Raw genomic sequence first — 22,875 nt, 5'->3', positions numbered from 1 at the left:
ATAAGAAATAGGGACAATAATACCTTTCTCCCAGTATTGTTATGTGGACCAAACGGATGAGGAGTATATGTGCTGAGCCTGGCATTTGCAAGCACGCACATGATTCTCTTGCAAAATAAAATAAAATAATATTTGGTTGCTCCCAAGCAAGGATCCTGCATAACTTTTGAGTTCTATTTTTTAAATTGATTTTCAGAGAGAGCAAGAAGAGGGAGAGAAAACAGTGATTGGCTGCCTCCTGCATGTTCCTACTGGGGATCGAGCCCATAATCATGTGCCCTGACCAGGAATCGAACTGGCAACCTTTTGGTGCAGAGGAATGATATTCAACCAACTGAGCCACACTGGCTAGGGTTATACACACTTTCTACTAAGCCAAAAAGTACTGCTGGTCAAATATATTTATTATTTTATAGTTTTCTAATTTTAATTCTAACCTTTCCAGAAAACTTCAAAAGCCTCTTCAGTAGATTTTACTTCTACTTCTGTACATCCTGCAACATACATATTATGATTCTTGTCTTCACGAAGCAATTTAGATTGTAGAGGTCTATGGGAAAGAAAAAATATACAAGTTTGCTAAATTGTGAGTTATAGAGTTATTAATAAATTGAGTTATCTAAAATGCCAGGCAATATAACATCCATTGTTATAATGGGAATAAACCTAAGCAAGAACCCAGAAAAATATTAAACAGGAAACTTTAAGGATATACAGTCAAGATTAGTTATAAAAACTTATTTTGTTTTAAAAGTTTTGCTCTAATTTGTTCTAACAAAGTACATGATATAACACTAAACAATTAGAGATCATAGTAGTATTATAGCAACATTACATGCACAAGTTAAGCATCAAATTTTAGTATTTCCCTAAATTTAAAAGATTAATAGAGCTGATTCTGACCTCAGGGTCAGAAAAAAAAAAAAATTCAGAGAGAGTTTGGTATATACCAGGAGTGGCAATCCTTCCAAAGTGGCTGGTCAAGTTTTAGTCTGTATGATAAGATGGGAAGGGGCACTGCTTGTTTGGCCTCAGTCTTGTGAGTGGTGGAGATAAAAACATTTATCAGCCACCATCACCCACTAAATGGCTGATTTTTTTTAGGAAGCAAGGAGGGGCTCATTGGTAGCAGACAGCAAAGTGCCAATGAAAAACCACCTACGTACAAACACTCCACAGATGCCAAACACTAGTATATCTGCACCCTTCTCCTTATAAAAAGAAGAAGAAAAAAGTCAACACAATCACATACACAAAGTCTGTGTTCCTCACGGGTGTGCTGCAACTGTTCCACCTACCAAAGGAATAAGGTAAAGTTACTGTTTCTACAGCAGCCATCTCATAGTAACACATTCAGTCCACAGTATGTGACAGTCACAATGAGTTGTATCTTAAAAATCCTCCAATGCAATATTTCTACATTGTATTAAAAAACACACACACTAAACATTAATCAGTTAAAAAAAAGCAGGTAACACACCACCTTAACAAATTAAAACTGAACTCAGTGCCAAATAAGCACCTTGTGAGTTTATTCGAGTTACAATTAATATTACAAGGAAGGCACACAAGTCATATTTGTCAGTCCTTTTGTATAATGAAATAAAATCAAGATAATAGGCTCCTATGAAAATAACCTTATTTAGGACAAACAAAAACTTGGCACATGTGCAGACATGAAACTGACTGTTAGCAGTGAATAACATCATAAAAGTTTAGAAAAATTGGGTATGCAGAACTGACACTTTGTGTTTTTTCTTATTTTAATTAATATATTTTTATTGATTTTAGAGAAAAAAGGAGAGGGAGAGATAGAAACATCAATGATAAGAATCACTGATTGGCTGCTTCCTGCACACCCGCTACTGGGGATTGAGCACGCAACCTGGGCATGTGCCCTTGGCCAGAATCGAACCTGGGACCCTTCAGTCCATAGGCCAAAGCTCTATCCACTGAGTCAAACCAGCTAGGGCCAGAACTGACACTTTGAAACAAATGGGAAAGTAATTAGTCTATACACTGTTAAATGTAAGTAAAAGTGGGTATACTGACAAGTGTTCTCAGTACAATGGTTTCCTAAATCCAACTCTTTCTCCAATAATGTTGGATTAGACATACACACAAAAGTTAAATATATGACACAGATCTTTATATTATTTATGTCCTGAAAGGCCCTAATGAAGAGGGCATCTATATATATAAAAGGTTAATGTGTAAAGTGTCCCTTTGGGAGTTCGACCGGGAGTTTGATTGCTCGCTATGACATGCACCGACAACCAGGGGGTGACGCATAACAAAGGAAGGCTCTGGCTGACAGCAAGGGAAGGGAGGCCCCGGCAAGCAGATGGAAGGCCCCGATTGGCCCTGATCACAGGCCAGGCCTAGGGACCCTACCCATGCATGAATTTCATGCACCAGGCCTCTAGTTGAAGATAAGCATTTAGCTTAAGAACAAAACCATAAACTCAAGAACAAAATATTAATATTAGACATGGGATTCCAGAGTTAGCTCTGGCATAAATGCAGATTCATTGTTTGTGATGTCAGGTTGTAATTGGTCTTCATTCTCAGCAGGCCAAGACTCAAGGACATGGGAGTAGTCATTTAACTCTGGCAGAATGACAATAGAGATGTCATATCATATTAATCAATGAGGGAAGGTCTGTGAATATTAGTTGTACAGACAACAGCTTTAGGCTCCATTCTGTAGAGATCACCAAGACAAATGGTTAAAATGGGCTTCAAACTTCCAACACTCAGTGTCACTTTTTTTTTTGAAAGGTAGCCTCAGGGCACATGGATAGTGACACTTCCTTATCCAATTAAGATCCTTCTTAAAATACAGCTCAGGGACAAGAGTTTTCAAAAATAATGTCAGGTCTCCTCCTTAGATGCTTTAACCCACTAGGTCCCCAGCACATCTATATACCTAGATAATAAAATGAATCATCAAGCACCAGTTGCATGATACACAGTTATATTTCATTTTGAAAACAAAAATAAGCATTACTCCTATTTAAGGCTCACTGAGGTGAGTGACTGCCCCAAGATTAAGCAGCTAAGCAGGGACTATCTTCACTACTTACTTAGGTTTTATGGGATCAAACGGCACCTCTTCCAGTAGATCATATATGTAATTATTATATATTTCAATATAAGAGACAAACACGCCATAGACACTATCCTCATCAACTTCTTCTGCTTTGCAAAATTCTTGAACATTTATCATATCTGCGAACTCTGGATCTATTTGTCGCCTGAAAAAAGGGAAAAAGCCAGAAAGTCTAATTTTCCACATTGTGAATTAATATCAAACATGAATGATCCCAAGAGGAAGCTAAAAGATATAGCACAAATATCCTGCCTTACAAGCAGAAATGCACAAAGAACTTTATTCACTCACCATCAGCCAACAATACTCCCATGTCCTCCCAGGTAAACAGCACTGGCTTTTACACCCTCTCCCACTCAGAGTGGCACCTTCTCTAAGCAGTGATTCAAGGACAGTGTGTTCATAAACAAAGAGAACATCTGAGCCAATAAAGTTACTTAAGAACATTCCTCATCTTTGATCTCACTAATGACCACTTGTCAGACAACCTCTATTTCATGTGCATCATTCCCTATGCCTGAGGAAACCATCAGGCAGCGTGCCCTTCAGGCCAGCATTGTAGACAAATGCAATTACTTACTTGCTAGAAGGGGTCTTTGGGTTGGGTATGGCCTCTCTTTTCTGCCGTTCTAATAAGGCATCAACTTCACACTGTATATCCATGCTATTCCTATCATTAGATTTAAAAACCTGAAGTGGGGGCAAAAGTCAGATCATGATTTTGAGAACTTGACTTACATTGTAAGAAATATATTTGAGAACTGAGAAATTTATTTAAACATATTTAAGGTTTCAAAATGTATCCAATTAGTTCTCCCATAATGCTACTGTATCCACAGGTATCTTGGTCCCTGTGTCAAGTGAAACTGTTACAACATAAAAGAATTGTACTTACATATCTTTTAGCCTGAAAGGACCCTACACTGTTAAAGATCATGTCCAGACAACGAGGAAGCAGCCCTCCTTCCCCAGGGGAACCAGTCATGGTGTGAGTCTTCCCACTTCCCGTCACACCATATGTGAAAAGGAGACCTGCAACAGAGCATGTCACACTGGGTTATATCACAAAAGTCCTCCACTTGTAGTACTCATTGTATTAAAAAACACTTAAAATTAACCAGCTCAGCGCCTGACCAGTGTGGCTCAGTGCTTGAGTGTCAACCCATGAACCAAGAGGTCACTGGTTAGATTCCCGATCAGGGCACATGCCCGATCCTCAATAGGGGCCGTGCATGAGACAGCCAATCAGTGATGTTTCTCTCTCATTGATGTTTCTAACTTTCTATCCCTCCCCCTTCCTCTCTAAAAAAATAAAAATAAATAAATAAAAATAACCAGCTCAAAAAAGCAGGTTTAACACCACCTACCGAATCTGAATAAGGCCAAACATAAATCAAATATACAAATATCAAAAAAAGTTTTATCAGAGCGGGAGAAAAAGGAAAATACAACAAAACTCCAAGAAGCATACCATTTTTGCCATGAATGAGGTCATCTACCAAGGGATTAGCCACAACATCAAAGAGCTCCTTCTGGGTGGTATGAATGCCAAATACTTGTTTAAATGAATACTGAGTCTGTGGAGAAGGAAAAAAATAAAAGTACATAAATGAATTCCACTATATCTAGGTTAGATATACATATTTAAACCCATTCAGATGTTTCTTTATGAACATCTAAGATCTAGATGCACAAAGAAAAAGTACAAATGGTTTTTAAACCTGGAACCCTGAAAAGAAATCCTGCCCTGGCTGGTGAGGCTCTGTTGATTGGGCATCATCCCATGCATCGAAAGGTTACCAACTCAATTCCTGGTCAGGGCACATGCCCGGGTTTTGGGCTCCATCCCTGGTAGAAGGCACACAGGAGGCAGCCAATCAATGTTTCTCTCTCTCTTTCTCTCCCTTCCTCTCTTTCTAAAAATCAACAATTTTTTTTTAAAAAAGTCATGACCTACCTAAGTATACCAATTATAAATGTTAAATATTTACATTTATAACTACTGAAGAGAATGTAGAAAAATCTTAAACCCACTAATGCTTCACAGACTAAGGCTGACTTTGTTTTAATTAAATGACCAAGAAGATCAAAGGTATTATAATGATTCAGTCACTATACGAAAATCCTCACATATTTATTACCTCATTTTACCACTTTCTATTTTTTCTCATAAAGGTGTAATTTTAAATGGCATAACAGCATAGAGCTAAGTATTTTGATGTACTGTTTTTTTTTTAAAAAAAGCCAGCAGTGAACTGTAAATATAAACTGTATATAAAAACCCATGAGTTTTTATATAAAATAAACTTTAAATTAATTGTGATCTTTGATTCAATTATCAAATCTCTTTCAAAAATTAATTATTATAAAGTATAACCATATTGCCAAAAATATTACCAAACTTATACTTGGAAAATTAGATTGGATCCCCAAAGTGGCTGGAGGTGACCTCTGAAAATAGTTTGCTTTTCACTTGACCCAGAAAACCCCACAAAATCATGCAAATCAAGAGGCTCAAATCTTCATGTTCACTTTAAGAATACCTGTGAAACTGTGCAGGCCATTAAGGGTATGCATATTCGAAAAGCCACCAAGTATCTGAAGGATGTCACTTTACAGAAGTAGTGTGCCATTCTGTCGTTACAATGGTGGTGTTGGTAGGTGTGCCCAGGAGAAACAGTGGGACTGGATACAGAGTTGGTGGCCCAAAGAGTGCTGAATTTTTGCTGCACATCTTAAAAATGCAGAGAGCAATGCTGAACTTAAGAGTTTAGATTTAGATTCTCTGGTCAATGAGCACATCTAGGTGAACAAAGCTCCCAAGATGCGGAGCAGAACTTAAGAGCTCATGGGCGGATTAACCCACATGAGCTCTCCCTGCCACATTGAGATGATCCTTAATGAAAAAGAGGAGATTGTTCCTAAACCAGAGAAGGTTGCACAGAAGAAAAAAAATATCCCAATTCTCTGGAGAGAAAAGATGGTGACCAGCAAGAAGGTGGGGAGGGAGAGTGTGTGTGAGAGAGTGAGGGAGCGATAGAGGAGTGGGTATGTGAGCGAGCTAGGGACAGTTAGATGCTGTAGGTCTTCCAAGGGGCTGCCAAACTGGGCAGTCTTAGATGGTGAAACCCCGCTGACACCGTGGACACTCCGGGGGTGGCCAGCGCAGGCACAGAGACCAAACCATCTTGAGAAACAGAACTGCTTGGGACTAGGATCCTAGCCTCAGCACCACCCATTCTGGTCTCAGATGCAAACCGGAACGCTATATAGCCACTAAGAACAAAGACCTGCAATCACAGCTGCAGACCCACAGACACCAAGAATCCAGACATCCTGGCCGCAGATTTCGGTGAGTCACAGAGCCCATCCCCCTCCCTGCAGGCTTGCTGCAGTGCCATAGGAACTGCTAGACCCACACCACACAAGCAAGCCTTCTGCCCACACAGGGCAGCTCTGCTACCTAAATTTGAGCCTGGGTGCGGGAAACTGGGAATCTGCTTCACGCAGAGTGCAATCGTGTGACCAGAACCCATGCCCACAGGGCGGCAGTGCCACCTGACTTTGATTCTGGACAAGCGCACACGGAAGTCTGTCTCCCGCAGCGCAAGAGTGGACCTCCTGCTGACACAGGGTGGCTGTGCAACCCAGTCCCCCAAGCAGACCAGGGGCCCCGATTCTCTGCGTGAGAGGAAGCACTGAGCACTAGTGACTTGACTCTGTTTCTCATTGCACACGCCTGGGAACCCTGATTCCCAGTGCACTCACACTAAGAGCCAGTGACTCAATTCTTGGTGCATGCGCATACAGAGACCGATTCTCGGCGTGAGGCTGCACCAAGCAACAGAGACTCTGATACTTAATTCTCGACGCGGGCACAGGGGGACTCTGACTCTTGGCATGCGCTAGGGGACTCTGATTTTAGGCACACGCCAGTGGGGTCTCTTTTTTCAGCGTGGCGCAGGCGGGGGCCCTGATTCTAGGTGCATGCACGAGGCCGCACTGAGCACTGGTGACTCTGATCCTGGGCGAGCATGGCTCCCACCAACCCATGGCAGTCACACGTCTTGGTGTCAGAGCTCTTCAATGACACCCGGGTGGCACGAAGCTCCCACTGTACATGGCCTAGGCCTCCGCAACTTGGCATTTGAACCTTCTGGTGATAGTTAGAATGGGGAGACAACGAAACAATCCCCAGAGGAAAGAAAAAGAGGCATCGCCAAGAAAAGAAATTAGTGAAACAGAGGCATGCAACATGACAGAAAAAGAATTCAGCGTAATGGTCGTAGAGTTCATATACCAGATGGATGAGAAAATCAACAATCTATGCAAAAATCAGGAAGAAATCAAAAGTGATATAGCTATAATCAAAAACATCATGGAAGGTTTCAACAGTAGACTAGAGGAAGCAGAGTACCAAATTAGTGAGTTAGAAGATAAGGTATGCCGAAACCGGTTTGGCTCAGTGGATAGAGCGTCGGCCTGCGGACTGAAAGGTCCCAGGTTCGATTCTGGTCAAGGGCAATGTACCTGGGTTGCGGGCACATCCCCCGTAGGAGATGTGCAGGCAGCAGCTGATCGATGTTTCTCTCTCATCGATGTTTCTAACTCTCTCTCTCCATTCCTCTCTGTAAAAAATCAATAAAATATATTAAAAAAAAAAGAAGATAGGGTAGAGAAACAAGCCCAATCTGAACAGCAACTGGAGAAAAAGATTAAAAAGCAGGCGAGCCTAAGGAAGCTTTAGGACAACACAAAATGAAGTAACATACATATGACAGGGCTGCCAGGAGGACAAGAAGAGCAGCAAGGATTAGAAAATCTATTGGAAGAAATAATGACAGAAAACTTCCTGGATATGGGGAAGAAAAAAGTTACAAAAGTACAGAGAGTCCCAAGCAAGATGAATCCCAAAAGACCCACACCAAGACACGTCATGATTACAATGGCAAATGTTAAAGACAAAGAGAGAATCTTAAAGGCTGCAAGAGAGTTACCTACAAAGGATCCCCCATCATATTATCAAATGATTTCTCAACAGAAACACATCAAGCAGAAGGGAATGGAAGGAAGTATACAAAGTGATGCAAAGCAAAGGACTGAATCCAAGAATACTCTATCCAGCAAGACTATCAATCAAAATTGAAGGGGAAAGCAGGAGCTTCGAAGACAAAAAAAAAGGCTAAGGGAGTTTATCACTATCAAATCAGCAATGCAAGAAATGCTAAAGGGAATGCATTTCTGTAAAAAGAAGAAATAGAAAGGAACACAGGCATAAAGTACAGAAATGGCTACAAACAAGTACCTATAATAATAACATTAAACATAAATGGATTAAATGCTCCAATCAAAAGAAATCAAGTGACTGAATGGATAAGAAAATATGACCCATATATATGCTGTTTATAGGAGACCCACCTCAGAACAAGGGACTCACACAGACTGAAAGTGAAGGAATAGAAAAATATCTATCAGGCAAATGGAAACGAAAAAAAAGCTGGGGTAGGTAGCAATACTTATATCTTACAAAATAGACCTCAAAGTGAAGACCATAACAAGAGACAAGAAAGGCCACTTCATAATTCTAAAGGGATCGATACAACAAGAGGATATAACTCTGGTAAACATTTATGCACCCAATGCAGGAGCACCCAAATACATAAAAAAAACTTCTGGAAGATATCAGGGGAGAGATTGACAGCAACACCATAGCAGGAGACTTTAATACCCCATTAACATCACTGGATAAATCCTCTAGACCAGTGGTTCTCAACCTTCCTAATGCCGCAACCCTTTAATACAGTTCCTCATGTTGTGGTGACCCCCAATTTCATTATTACAAATTGAACATAATTAAAGCATAGTGATTAATCACAAAAACAATATGTAATTTTATATGTGTTTTCCGATGGTCTTAGGCGACCCTTGTGAAAGGGTCGTTCGATCCCCAAAGGGGTCGCGACCCACAGGTTGAGAACTGCTGCTCTAGACAAAAAATTAGCAAAGAAACATCAATCCTAAATGACTCACTCCAGGCAGCCCTCGGGTTACATCGGACTCAACGTACATCATTTTGTGGTTACATCACCATCTCCCATTTACAGTATTTATATATTAAAAAAAGTTCGATGTATGTACATATGTGCTTTATGTTTTTTATTATTTATTTACCACAAGTAAAGGTCAGGAATTGTTGTCTTTCTTTTAAATCTTTTTTTTTTTTTACTGTTTCACTTCATTGCCGCTGTGTATGTGCTCCATGTGAGTGATGTAGGTGCTTATGTAGGTGGATTCGGACTTACGGCAAAAATCGTGTTACATCATGCCGTAGGAATGAATCTCTGACGTAACCTGAGGACCTACTATAGATCAGATGGACTTAATTGACATCTTTAGAACATTCCACCCCAAAACTACAGAATATACATTCTTCTCAAGCGCACATGGGACATTTTCAAAGATAGACCATATATTGGGACACAGGCAAAGTCTCTCCAAATTCAAGAGGATTGAAATCATATCAAGCATCTTCTCAGATCACAAAGGCATAAAATTAGAAATCAACTACAGAATAAACAATCACAAAAATTGAAACACTTGAAGGCTGAATAGCATACTATTAAACAATGACTGGGTTAACAAAGAGACCAAAGAAGAAATAAAAACGATAATGAAAACACAAAAATCCAAAATCTTTGGGACACAGTGAAAGCAATCCTGAGAGGGAAGTTCATAGCATTACAGGCCTACCTCAAAAAACAAGAAAAACTGGTAATAAACCATCTAACTCTGCAACTTGAAAAATTAGATCAGAGCAGAAATAAATGACATAGAGACCAAAAAAAAAAAAAAAAAAAATCAATGAAACCAAGAGCTGGTTCTTTGAAAGGATAAACAAGACTGATGAACCTCTAGCCAGGCTCATTAAGAAGCAAAGAGAGAGGACCCAAATAAACAAAATCAGAAATGAAAGAGGTGAAATAACAATGGACCCCACAGAAATATGAAGAATCGTAAAAAAATACTATGAGCAACTCTACTCCAACAAACTGGTCAACCTAGAAGAAATGCACATACTAGTATTCCTAAAAAAATAGGACCTCCCAAAACTCAACCAGAGGAATAAAAAAAATCTGAATAGGCCAATAATTATGGAGGAAATTGAAGCAATAATCAAAAAAACTTCCAACAAACAAAAGCCCCGGACCAGACAGCTTTACAAGGGAGTTTTATCAAACATTCAAAGAAATATAACCTATCTTCCTCAGACTATTCCAAAAAATTCAAGAGGAAGGAACACTTCCAAATTCTTTCTACGAAGCCAGCATTACCCTAATCCCAAAACCAGATAAAGACAATACAAAGAAAGAGAATTACAGGTCAATATACCTCATAAACTTAAGCGCCAAAATCCTCAACAAAATTCTAGCAAATTGAATCCAGCATTACATCAGAAAGATCATACACCATGACCAAGTGGGATTTATTCCGGGGATGCAAGGATGGTACAATATCCGCAAATCAATAAGTGTGATATACCACATAAACAAACTGAGAGATAAAAACCATATAATCATATCCATTGAGGCAGAAAAAGCATTTGACAAAATCCAACACCCTTTCTTAATAAAAACTCTCAGCAAGCTGGGAATAGAAGGATCATACCTCAACATAATAAAAGCCATATATGACAAACCCACAGCCAACATCATACTCAATGGGCAAAAACTAAAACTATTTCCCTCAAGAACAGGAACAAGACAGGAATGCCCACTCCTCTTCAACACAGTACTGGAAGTACTAGCCATTGCGATCAGACAAGAAGAAATAAAAGGCATCCAAATTGGAAAAGAAGTAAAACTGTCCTTATTTGCAGATGACATAATATTGTACATAGAAAACCCTAAAGATTCCATCAAAAAGCTACTAGACTTAATAAATGAATTCGGGAATGTAGCAGGATACAAAGTTAACACCCAGAAGTCTATGGCTTTTCTATACACCAATACTGAACTCACAGAAAGAGAAATTAAAAAAGCAATTCCATTTACCATTGCAACAAAAAAATTAAGATACCTAGGAATAAACTTAACCAAGAAGACAAAGGACCTGTACTCAGAAAATTTCAGGATGCTAAAAAAAGAGATAGAGGAAGACATGAACAAATGGAAGAATATACCATGTTCATGGATTGGTACAATCAACATCATTAAAATGTCCATACTACCCAAAGCAATCTATAAATTCAATGCAATCCCAATTAAAACACCAACGGCATACTTCAAAGACCTAGAACAAATTCTCCAAAAATTCATCTGGAATAAAAAAAAGACCCCGAATAGCTGCAGCAATCTTGAGAAAGAAGAACAATGTTGGAGGGATCACAATACCAGATATCTAGCTATACTACAAAGCCACTGTTCTCAAAACTGCCTGGTACTGGCAGACATATAGACCAGTAGAACAGAAAGGAGAACCCAGAAATCGACACACGCCAGTATGCTCAATTAATATTTGACAAAGGAGTCAAGAGCATACAATGGAAACAAGACAGTCTCTTCAATCAATGGTATTGGGAAAACTGGACAGATACTTGCAAAAAAAATGAAACTAGACCACCAACTTATACTATTCACAAAAATAAACTCAAAATGGATAAAGGACTTAAACCTAAGATGGGAAACCATAAAAATCTTAGAAGAAGCCATAGGCAGCAAAATAGCAGACATCTGTCGTAGCAGTATCTTTACTGATATAGCTCCTAAGGCAATGGAAACTAAAGAGAAAATAAACAAATGGGACTACATCAAAATAAAAAGCTTCTGCACAGCAAAAGAAAGCATCAACAAAACAACAAGAAAGCCCACTTCCTGGGAGAACATATTTGCCAATGTTATCTCTGGTAAGGGTTTAATCTCCAACATTTACAGGGAACTCATACAACTTAACAAAAGGAAAATAAACAATCCAATCAAAAAATGGGCAAAGGACCTAAATAGACACTTTTTGAAAGAGTACATTCAGAAAGCCAAGGGACATATGAAAACATGCTCAAAGTCACTAATCATCCGAGAGATGCAAATCAAAACAACAATGAGGTACCATCTCACACCTGTCAGAATGGCTATCATCAACAAATGACAAGTGTGGAGAGGATGCAGAGAAAAGGGAACACTCATGCACTGCTGGTGGGAATGCAGACTGGTGCAGCCACTGTGGAAAACAGTATGGCATTTCCTCAAAAAATTTAAAATGGAAATACCGTTTGACCCAGGAATACCACTTCTAGGAATGTATCCCAAGAAAACAGAAACACCAATCAGAAAGGATATATGCACCCCTATGTTCACAGCAGCACAATTTACAATAGTTAAGATTTAGAAACAGCCTAAATGCCTATCAGCAGATGAATGGATTAGAAAACTGTGGTACATCTATGGAATGGAATACTACGCTGCTGTAAAAAAGAAAGGAATTCTTACCATTTGCAACATCATGGATGGAACTGGAGAGCATTATGCTAAGTGAAATAAGCCAGTCAGTGAAAGATAAATACCACATGATCTCACTCATTTGTAGAATATAAAGAACATTATAAACTGGTGAACAAAAATAGAGGCAAAGAAGCATCGAACAGACTGTCAAACTACAGCGGGAAGGTAGGGGAGGGCTGGGGGGAATAAGAGATCAACCAAAGGATTTGTGTGCATGCATATAAGCACAACCAACAGACGCAAGACACTGGGGGTTAGGGGAGGCCGGGGGAGGTCAATGAGAAAAAAAAGGAGACATATGTACTACTATTTGTAATACCTTAAACAATAAAATTAAATTAAAAAAAGAAAAAGATATCCCAGAAGAAACTGAAGAGACAAAAACTTATGGTCTGGGGGTAAATTCAGCATAAAATAAAAAAATTGCATTGGAGATTGGGGTATAAATTATGTAAATTAAAATGTCCTAATTGTTCAGGGGCTAGAGTTCTATTTCTATTTTTATTATTTTTTAGTTTTATTGGATTGTAGATATTGCAATTGTTTCTGCTGGTTTCCTTAATTTCTTGCAGTTTTTGCTTCATGAAATGTCAGTGCTGAGTTATTTGGTGCATGAGTATTTATTACAATTTATTATGGATTACAGCCTTTGGCAAATGGCTCCCCATTTTTCTGTTTTACAACCTTTACCTTTACCTTAAACTAAACCTGCTCTGATACCAATCTCATGACCCTTATGTTTTTAAGGAAATGTTTTTATTGATTTTAGAGAGAGGGGAACAAAGAGGGATAGAGAGATAGAAGCATCGATGAGAGAGAAACATCACCAACTGGCTGCCTCCTACATGCCTCCTACTGGGAATCACGCCTGCAACCCGGCATGTGCCCTGAACAGGAATCTAACCAGTGTCCTCTTGGTTCACACATCAACACTCAACCACTGAGCCACATCGGCAGGGCATGACCCTTGTTTTTAATATTAGCAATTTTGTCCCCCAAGAGGAGACATATAGATTAGTACTCAAATATAACAACAGCAGCAGCAGCAGCAGCTGACACTTAGCGCTGACCATGTCCCAAGCACTACCTTAGCATGGTAATGAATCATTTCATTCTTACAACCTCTGATGTAAGTACTATTAATTATTATGCTCATTTTATAACTTGTTAAAGATCACACACCTACTTCAGCCCGGGCAACTCTCACCTTTGTGGAAGTTTTTCTTCCACTCCTGTGAAACAGCTTTAGGATTCATCAAAGCACTCTTTCCATTATTCAATGTTGCCTTCTGTGTCACAAGACAGAACCTTTAATCTCCACCAAACCTTTAGTACTAATTACACACACTTGAAATTAACTCTAATAAGTAAAAATCAGTAAGTTTGTTTTCAACTATTTTATATCCTCAAAGACCGACTCCTCCATGAAGCCTCCCTGGACCATTCATTCATGATTAATCCATTTTTATTGTTTGGCAAACAAGACAGAGAAGATGCAACAGCCCTTGATGCTTATCTTACACCAGGGGAAAGAGACAATAAACAAGTAGATAAACCTACAGATTGTGGTAAATGCTATCAAAGTGACTGCAAGATCAGGTGACAAGGGGGAGCAGTGCTACTTCTGAGGTAGTCTGGATACACTCTCTGAGGAGGTGATATTTAAGTTGAAACAAGATGAGGAGCCTTCCATGATAAGAGCAAAGGAAAAGTCCAGGCAGAATTCTGGTTTATCTAAGGAATCCAGGATTGGAGGAGTACTAAGAGATGAGGTGGCCAGATAGACAGGAGAAGATTAAGTAGGATTTTGCCTATTTAAAAGCTTTCTTAGAAGGTTTGAAACATAAAAATGGTGAGGTCTGACATGCTTTAAAAGATCATCTGGCTGCTCTGTGGAAAATGGATTAGAGAAGATTCGGAGTAGAAGCAGGCAGTCCAGTTGGGCTTCAGCACAGTCTTGTCAATGCTACTCAGAGTAAGGTCAGCAAACCAGTGCCTCTCTGAGAAATGTTTGTTTCCAGTCTAGGAGATAACTGCAGAAATTGAGAGAAAATGTTTAGAAACTTTTGTAGCCATTTGGCATGGCTGCAACAGGATGTGATTAATGGGTTTATCTTACTAAACAGATAAACAGGTTCTCTGCTGTCTGACATATTTAGTTTCAAGTGGCAAAACTGCATAAATGTATCAGTCACAATTAATTTCAAAAAGCTGCTCCTTCACCAGAGTTTGAGAAGCACTGATCTCTATGATTAATAACAGGGCTCATACGAGGGTGGTGGCAGTGGAAATAGAAAAGATGAGTTCAAGAGATACATTGGAGAAGTGGTAGGACTTACTGATAAATAGGATATGAGGGGGAATCAGAGAAAGTAGGAACAAGGTTTCTGGCTTGAACAGACAGATATGGTGGCACCATTTATTGAGAAGATAAGATGGTGGTGCCCACAGCCAATAAGGAGGGAATATGCTAATTGACAGCCCCCCCCCTCAAAGATGGCAGTGCCCACCGCCACAAGATGGTGGCGCCCAGTCCACTCAGTCCAACTTGGGCGGCAGGTGCATGGCAAGGCTGGGCCCGCCCACGCACCTGCCTCCAGAGTTCCCCAGTCCCCTCAGCCTCCCAGCTGCCCAGGGCCGGCCTGAGGTGCAGGCAAGCCTCAGATGTCTGCTGTCCAGCCGCCCAGGGCCAGCCCAAGGCACAGGCAAGCTTCAGATGGCGGCTGCCCAGCTGCCCAGGGCCAGCCGAGGCTTGCACTGCTGGCAGTGGCAGCAGCAGAGGTGTGATGGGGTGTTGCCTTCTCCTGATCGCTGGGTTGCCTCCCGCCCCTGAGGGCTACCGGATTGTGAGTGGGGGCAGGCTGGGCCGAGGGACACCCCCTCCAGTGCATGAATTTTCATGCACTGGGCCTCTAGTTACTATATAATCAACATTTACAGTCATAGAAAAGTACACATAGAGAAGAGAGCCCTGAGTTTAGTCCAACCTGGTATTTAGAGGTTTGAAGAGTAGGAGGAGCCCGCAAAGAGTGGCCAAGAGATACAGAACATGGAAAGTTGCAGGGGGAACAGGAGAGTTTCAGGAAAGAGGGCACTCCTGAGAAATAGATTATAATGAGGACAAAGCGGTGTGTCACTGATGGGCTTTTGATGAACAATTTCACTGGAGTAATGTGCACAAAAGAGTGAATGGCAACTTGAAAGTAGAAACCACAGCCTGAATTGATCCTTTCTTGTGCATTCTCACACTTATCTCTTTTAGCACACCTTTCATCTCTTTCAGTGTTACTTGTTTACCATCTGTGCCCTTAACCAAGCTATAAATTCCATAAAGGCAAGGACTGTGTCTCACTTATTTTTAAAAAACTCCTTCCACCCTCCAAGCTTAGCACAATGTGTTTGTTAAACTGAATTGAACTCATTTTGCACAACATTTTACTAAAAATAAAAACACTTCATAAGAGGTAGGTACAAGTGTACAATGCCTATTAAATGTTATTTCAATCTCCACATATGAAATTTCGTGTCTGTTCCTAGCATGATCATATATCATTCCACATTAAACTATCCCTAACATATCTTCTAAGAAGCAATAAATATCCCATACATTAAATTATCTTCTAGAAAGCAATCCTCTAACTCCAGTATACCAAAGGTGTGCCTGAAGATCCCAGGAATTAAAAACTTTAGGTATGGTGGTTACAGTGAAGTAGGTAAGTCTTTCAAAAAAAATTTAAAAACACAACATAAATTTTGTTAAATTAAAAAAAATAAAAAAGCCATTCAGGAAAGAACATATCAAGTAAAAACAGCTTGGTTTCAATAGGAAGTACCTCCTTATAGTCTCCATTTCGGTTGAGTCTGTACCCCTCAGGAGTATGAAGCTGAACGGTTGTATTATTGATCACTTCTATACAGCACTCTTGATCAGGAAAGCTCAGTGGGCGCACCCTACAGTATACCTGAAAATACAAGGAAGTGTTTGAAGAACAAAAGTTGACTTTTTACCTGACTTTTCATTTAAGCTTCCTATTCATCCATTCAACAAATATTTGGTGTCTTAAATTAAGAGATCAATATAATAAACTTAGAGGTATGAAAATTGCTGCCCAAGACTGTTAAATACAGATATTAGATATGATATAAGAGATCTTATTATTTATTTTTAAAGTATATTTTTACTGATTTCAGAGAGGAAGGGAGAGGGAGAAAGAGATAGAAACATCAGTGATGAAAGAGAATCATCACTTGCCTCCTGCACATCCCAACTGGGGATCGACCAGACATGTGTACTGAACGGGAATCGAACTATGACCTCCTGGTTCACGGGTCGATGCTCAACCACTGAGCCACACTGGCCAGGTGATATGAGAGATTTTAAATGCACATAAATCTAAAACATTTTGGTAACAAAAGCATCAAACCCAAAGCTTCTTTTCACTATTGTATTGGCACAAATTTAATAAAGTTATACTACTAATTTAAAACTCTAAAAATCAATAACATATCACACAATGAGCATTATTTGAAAATCTGTTCAAATTCTTTGGAATTGAATGTCAATTAAAACTTGCCAGCTTAACACTTAATGTATACATAAGTAGATGCAAGATCTGAAATGTGGTTTTCTTAATCAATGACAGTGTTGAGGAAAAACTGTTCAGCTCTATGTGCAGAGTATGTGGTTCCCTCAGACCAAGAGACACATTCCAGTAACAGTGAAGGGGAGATTTAAAATATTCCAGAGCAGCCCGGCCAGCATGGCTCAGTGGTTGAGCATCAACCTATGAACCAGGAGGTCACAGTTTGATTCGCAGTCAGGGCACATGCCCGGGTTGCAGGCTTGATCCCCAGCAGGGGGTGTGCAGGAGGCAGCCGATCCATGATTCTCTCTCATCATTGATGTTTCTATCTCTCTCTCCTTCTCCCTTCCTCTTTCTAAAATCAATAAAAAATATTTAAAAATGAAAATAAAATATTCCAGAGCAAATCAACAGTCCTATGTTTGCCCCTGCCTTTTGTTGTTGTTGCTGTTAATCCTCACCCAAGGATATTGTTTCCATTGATGTTCTAGAACAGTGATGGCGAACCTTTTGAGCTCGGCGTGTCAGCATTTTGAAAAACCCTAACTTAACTCTGGAGCCGTGTCACATATAGAAATTTTTTGATATTTGCAACCATAGTAAAACAAAGACTTATATTTTTGATATTTATTTTATATATTTAAATGCCATTTAACAAAGAAAAATCAACCAAAAAAATGAGTTCGTGTGTCACCTCTGACACACGTGTCATAGGTTCGCCATCACTGCTCTAGAAACTAGAGAGGGAGGGAGGAGGGAGGGAGAGGGAGAGAGAGAGAGAGAGAGAGAGATACATCAATGTGAGAGATATCAACTGGTTGCCTCATGCATGCATCCTGACCAGGACCAGGGATCATCACCTGCAACCAAGGTATGTGCCTATGACGGGAATCAAAGCCACGACCCTTTGGTGCATGGGCTGACGCTTCAACCACTGACCCACACTGGCCAGTGCTGTCACCTGCTTTTGAAAGCCTGAAACTAGTGAAGTACATGCAATTATGAACAGTCATTAGACTGAATTAAACTGTTCTATATCAGTCTTAAACGTGGTCCCATAAAGTATGGAGTTTGGGGCTTTCTTCATGAAGCGTGCCATCAGTTGGTGTGTTACGGTCCAGAACAGTGGTCGGCAAACTCATTAGTCAACAGAGCCAAATATCAACAGTACAACGATTGAAATTTCTTTTGAGAGCCAAATTTTTTAAACTTAAACTATATAGGTAGGTACATTGTTATTAACTTAATTAGGGTACTCCTAAGCTGGCCTTTGCTAAAAAGGTCCTCAATCTGATTGAGGTATGTTCGCTGAGGTCGACCCCTTCCTACTCTCCCATCCACACTCGTCTTGGATACTTGTTTCGTCTATCTCCTTTCCGAAAACCGACTTCTGCGCATAGGCCACGAAGTTTCAATCGCGCCCGCACGTGGTATTTTGTGGAAGAGCCACACTCAAGGGGCCAAAGAGCCCCATGTGGCTTTCGAGCCGCGGTTTGCTGACCACTGGTCCAGAAGATGGGAGAGGATGCTCGTCCAAGCAGAAAGTTTTCTCCCATCTTACAGAGTATGAAGAATTCTCTGGGATAGTTGAATATTTTTCATTATCTAACTCTTCAAATTATAATTAGTTATAGTAAGCATGTAGTTGACAACCAAAAATTTCATTTTACTGAACTAATGAATCATATATAGAAACAAAATTAGAAAGCTGGAACCAGCCTTAAGCAATTTAGTACAGTTCTTTTAACTAAATGTTCTTTTGACTCCATTTCCACATCTCCATTCATTCCAAGCATACACATAAGACATAAAAGGAATGAAGAAAGAACACACACAAATTCACAGGAAGACCTTACCCCAACTGGGTCTTTAAGACTCGTTTGGGATCCTTTCTTCCCTACAGGTTTCCTGGGTGTTTTAGTCCTCCTGGTCAGAGATAAAGAAAAAAAAACCCAAAAAGCATTTCAGTTCAGCACTAACATTCAAAAACCTCACTTATAATTCATACAGAGAAAAACTTCCAAGGTTTATAAATTATTCCTGAGCAGTTCCAAAACACTACACCATAAATAACTAACACAAGAATAAATTGCATTAGTAGTGTTTGTGGCATGCATAATACAAATATAATTAAAATTTGGTTTAGGAGACATTTTTGGTACTAAATGTACCTACTTCATATTTAAAATAGCTGGGATATTTTCTTGAGCGACAATTTTACAGAGGCACTACAAGTTTGAAAATTCTAATGGTAAATGACCACACTTACCTCAAAACACGTTTATGTGTGTGCACAAGCACACTCGCTGCACCAACAGCCATTGCCCAAGGTAGACTGACAAGTGGTTAACTTCAATAAATTATAAAAACAGGTGGAAGAATCCATTCTTTCATCAAGATTTATGTCTATACTTTCAAGGTCACTGAATTTTTTAATTAAATCTTTATTGTTCAGATTATTACAGTTGTTCCTCTTTTCCCCCCCCCATAGCTCTCCTCCACCCAGTTCCCACCCCACCCTCTGCCCTTACCCCTCCCACTGTCCTCATCCATAAGTGTATGATTTTTGTCCAGTCTCTTCCTGCACCCCCACACCCCTTCGCCCCCAAGAATAGTCAGTCCACTCCCTTTCTATGCCCCTGGTTCTATTATATTCACCAGTTTACTCTGTTCATCAGATTTTTTATTCACGTGATTTTTAGATTCACTCGTTGATAGATATGTATTTGCTGTTCATAATTTGTATCTTTACCTTTTTCTTCTTCTTCCTCTTCTTAAAGGATACCTTTCAGCATTTCATATAATGCTGGTTTGGTGGTGATGAACTCCTTTAGCTTTTTCTTATCTGTGAAGCTTTTTATCTGACTTTCAATTCTGAATGATAGCTTTGCTGGATAAAGTAATCTTGGTTGTAGGTTCTTGCTATTCATCACTTTGAATATTTCTTGCCACTCCTTCTGGCCTGCATAGTTTCTGTTGAGAAATCAGCTGACAGTCGTATGGGTATTCCCTTGTAGGTAACTGAGTTTCTTTCTCTTGCTGCTTTTAAGAGTCTCTCTTTGTCTTTTGCTCTTGGCATTTTAATTATGATGTGTCTTGGTATGGTCCTCTTTGGATTCCTTTTGTTTGGGGTTCTCTGCACTTCCTGGACTTGTAAGTCTATTTCTTTCACCAAGTAGGGGAAGTTTCCTGTCATTATTTCTTCAAATAGGTTTTCAATATCTTGCCCTCTCTCTTCTTCTGGCACCCCTATAATTCTGATGTTGGTACGCTTGAAGTTGTCCCAGAGGCTCCTTACACTATCTTCATATTTTTGGACTCTTTTTTCTTTTCGCTTTTCCGGTTGGGTATTTTTTGTTTCTTCGTATTTCAAATCTTTGACTTGATTCTTGGGATCCTCTTGTCTGCTGTTGGATCTCTGTATATTATTCTTTATTTCAGTCAGTGTATGCTTAATTTCTAGTTGGTCTTTTTTCATATCCTTCAGGGTCTCACTAAATTTATCGGCGGTTTCCAGAAAATTCTTGAAAAACCTAAAAAGTGTGGTTTTGAACTCTATATCCAGTAGTTTGCTTTCCTCCATTTCTTTCATTTGTGACATGTTTCTTTGTCTCCGCATTTTGGCTGCTTCCCTGTGTTGATAGAGTGGCTTTGTGTGCTAGATTTCCTATAGGGCCCAGTGGCTCAGCCTCCCATCATCTGAGGTGGATGGTCTTGGTGCACCCCTTTGTGGGCTGTGTGCACAGTCTTGTTGTAGTTAAGTCTTAATTGCTGTTGGTATCACTGGGAGGAATTGACCTCCAGACGAATTGGCTGTGAGGACCAGTTGTGTTTACAATGGGAGAACTGCTGTGGTAGAAACACCCTTATGGGGCAGGACTTGCTTCAGTGGGGCTTTGGTGCTCATTGAGTCTGCCCCCTGAGTGTGTCCCTTATGGATCTGAGGAGTTGTAATCTGGATGGTCCCACTCTGACCACTGGGTACATTGGCTCTTGGATCTAAGGAGGTGCTAATTTAGCCTCTGCCTGAGGCTACCCAGCAGGAGCTACGAAGAGATCTGCAGATTCTCCTTCCTTTTTTGGGCTTTGGAGGTGCCCAGATGAGGCCCAGCTGTGAAGCAATGCAAGCTGCTGTGGGGCCTTTTGGCCTTCTCTTGGAAGTTCTGGGTCTGTCTGGCCCAGCTGCAGTTTGTTAGGTAATTTTCAGATTGCAAAGGGCCAGGGCATTCATATGCAAAAGCCTCTGCCGCAGCTTGGGTGGGGCAGGGTCTCATGGGATCAACAGGGCGGAACAAGCAGCTATGGCTGATCCTCAGCCCTGCCCTAAGGGGCCCCGAGTCCCAGTGTCCTGGTAATTGCTGCAAGCACCTCTGAGGGAAAGCGGCCCTCAAGTTTCGAGTTCTGCCCGCTGCCAGACAGTTTCTCCCCGTATGAGTCCTGGGTCCCCAGAGACTTCCCGGAACCAGAGTTCAGAGCAGTCGGGAGCTTGTGACTCCCTCCAGATTCAAAAAGACAGCCGCGTCCTCAGGTGCCCGCCCCTTTCCGCGCGCGCTGGAGTCTCCGTACCTCTGCACTTTACTGTCGTAGCTCCTCTGAGTCTCAGTGTGCTTTTCTCTTTCCTTCTAGTTGTAGAATTTCCACTCAGCCAGCCTTCCTGTGGTTCTGGATGATGTCCGTTTTGTCTTTTAGTTGTATTTTTGAAGTTGTTGTGGGAGGCAGCAATTTCCGGTGTTTACCTATGCCGCCATCTTGGTTTCTCAGGTCACTGAATTCTTAAAACCTATCATCCTTTGTCACCCAAACAAAATGTGGTCCCCAAACTGCAATTTCTTGCTCTTAAATAATGTAACGTACACAACAGGCCTCAAATGGAGCCACCTGTGCTAACCCCACATCACCAAACCAAGACTTAATACCTAATCTAACAGCAGTTTAGTCTCCCCCAGGAATGCAATCTCAGCCAGTCAGTATGGAATTTCTTGGTCAGCATTGTGGTCCCTCAAAGGAAGGTGCCTGCTCTTTGCTTCTTCCTGCCCCTTTCTGCCTAGAAAAGTCTCTTGTATGCATGCATATAAGCATAACCAATGGACGCAAGACACTGGGGGTGGGGGGGTGGTGGTGAGGGCATGTGCCAGAGGCCGGGGGAAGGTCAATGGGGAAAAAAAGGAAACATATCTACTACTATTTGTAATACTTTGAACAATAAAATAAAACTTAAAAAATAAATAAATGCAAAAAAAGTCTCCCATTTTGTATGTAGTTCCTCAGGTCTTTCTAGCTGTTAAATGATAACCCCTCCCTCCCGCCCCAATTCACGAACTGTTGAGTAAAAGCCCATAAGATTTTTAAAATTTACTCAGTTGAAATTCTTTTTATCAGTAGGGACAACAGAAAAAGCTATTCTGATTTATTTCACTATTTCTCTAGGATGCCTGCCTCTCCCCCCCCCCCCCCCCGCCCCCTCCAATTTATCTACAGGCTGAACACTTACCACTAAAATCACGTGAAATGACTGGCTTGGACTACAGATTATGAAACTATTTTCTCAACATTTTCCCAAATGAAAAGAAGCAAATTAGTGTTTTAAGTGCAAGATAATTGTGATAGGTTTACTTAAAATTGCACGTTTTTTAAAAAAGATAAAGGATTTTGACTTTGGCCTCTTAAGAAAACCAAGCTGTCTTTT

At 40.3% G+C, this 22,875-nt stretch overlaps 1 protein-coding gene across 1 annotated transcript in view; it reads right to left on the bottom strand.

Moving 5' to 3' along the window:
• Window positions 1–432: 432 nt before the first annotated feature.
• The window catches only part of KIF23 (kinesin family member 23), a 23,110-nt gene continuing 667 nt past the window's right edge, over window positions 433–22,875 (bottom strand). The window contains exons 2-9 of the mRNA XM_014446957.2: window positions 19,046–19,115; window positions 16,440–16,568; window positions 4,584–4,689; window positions 4,008–4,144; window positions 3,693–3,802; window positions 3,087–3,257; window positions 1,253–1,294; window positions 433–550 (exon numbers count right to left, since the gene is read on the bottom strand). Coding sequence (XP_014302443.1) covers window positions 433–550; window positions 1,253–1,294; window positions 3,087–3,257; window positions 3,693–3,802; window positions 4,008–4,144; window positions 4,584–4,689; window positions 16,440–16,568; window positions 19,046–19,115 — 883 coding nt within the window. The remainder of the gene's footprint in view (window positions 551–1,252; window positions 1,295–3,086; window positions 3,258–3,692; window positions 3,803–4,007; window positions 4,145–4,583; window positions 4,690–16,439; window positions 16,569–19,045; window positions 19,116–22,875) is intronic.

The sequence above is a fragment of the Myotis lucifugus genome, unplaced genomic scaffold, assembly GCF_000147115.1.
Source record: "Myotis lucifugus unplaced genomic scaffold, Myoluc2.0 scaffold_589, whole genome shotgun sequence".
Lineage (NCBI taxonomy): Eukaryota > Metazoa > Chordata > Mammalia > Chiroptera > Vespertilionidae > Myotis > Myotis lucifugus.
The sequence above is the reverse complement of the archived record's forward strand: the minus strand, read 5'-3'. Positions and strand labels throughout refer to the sequence as shown.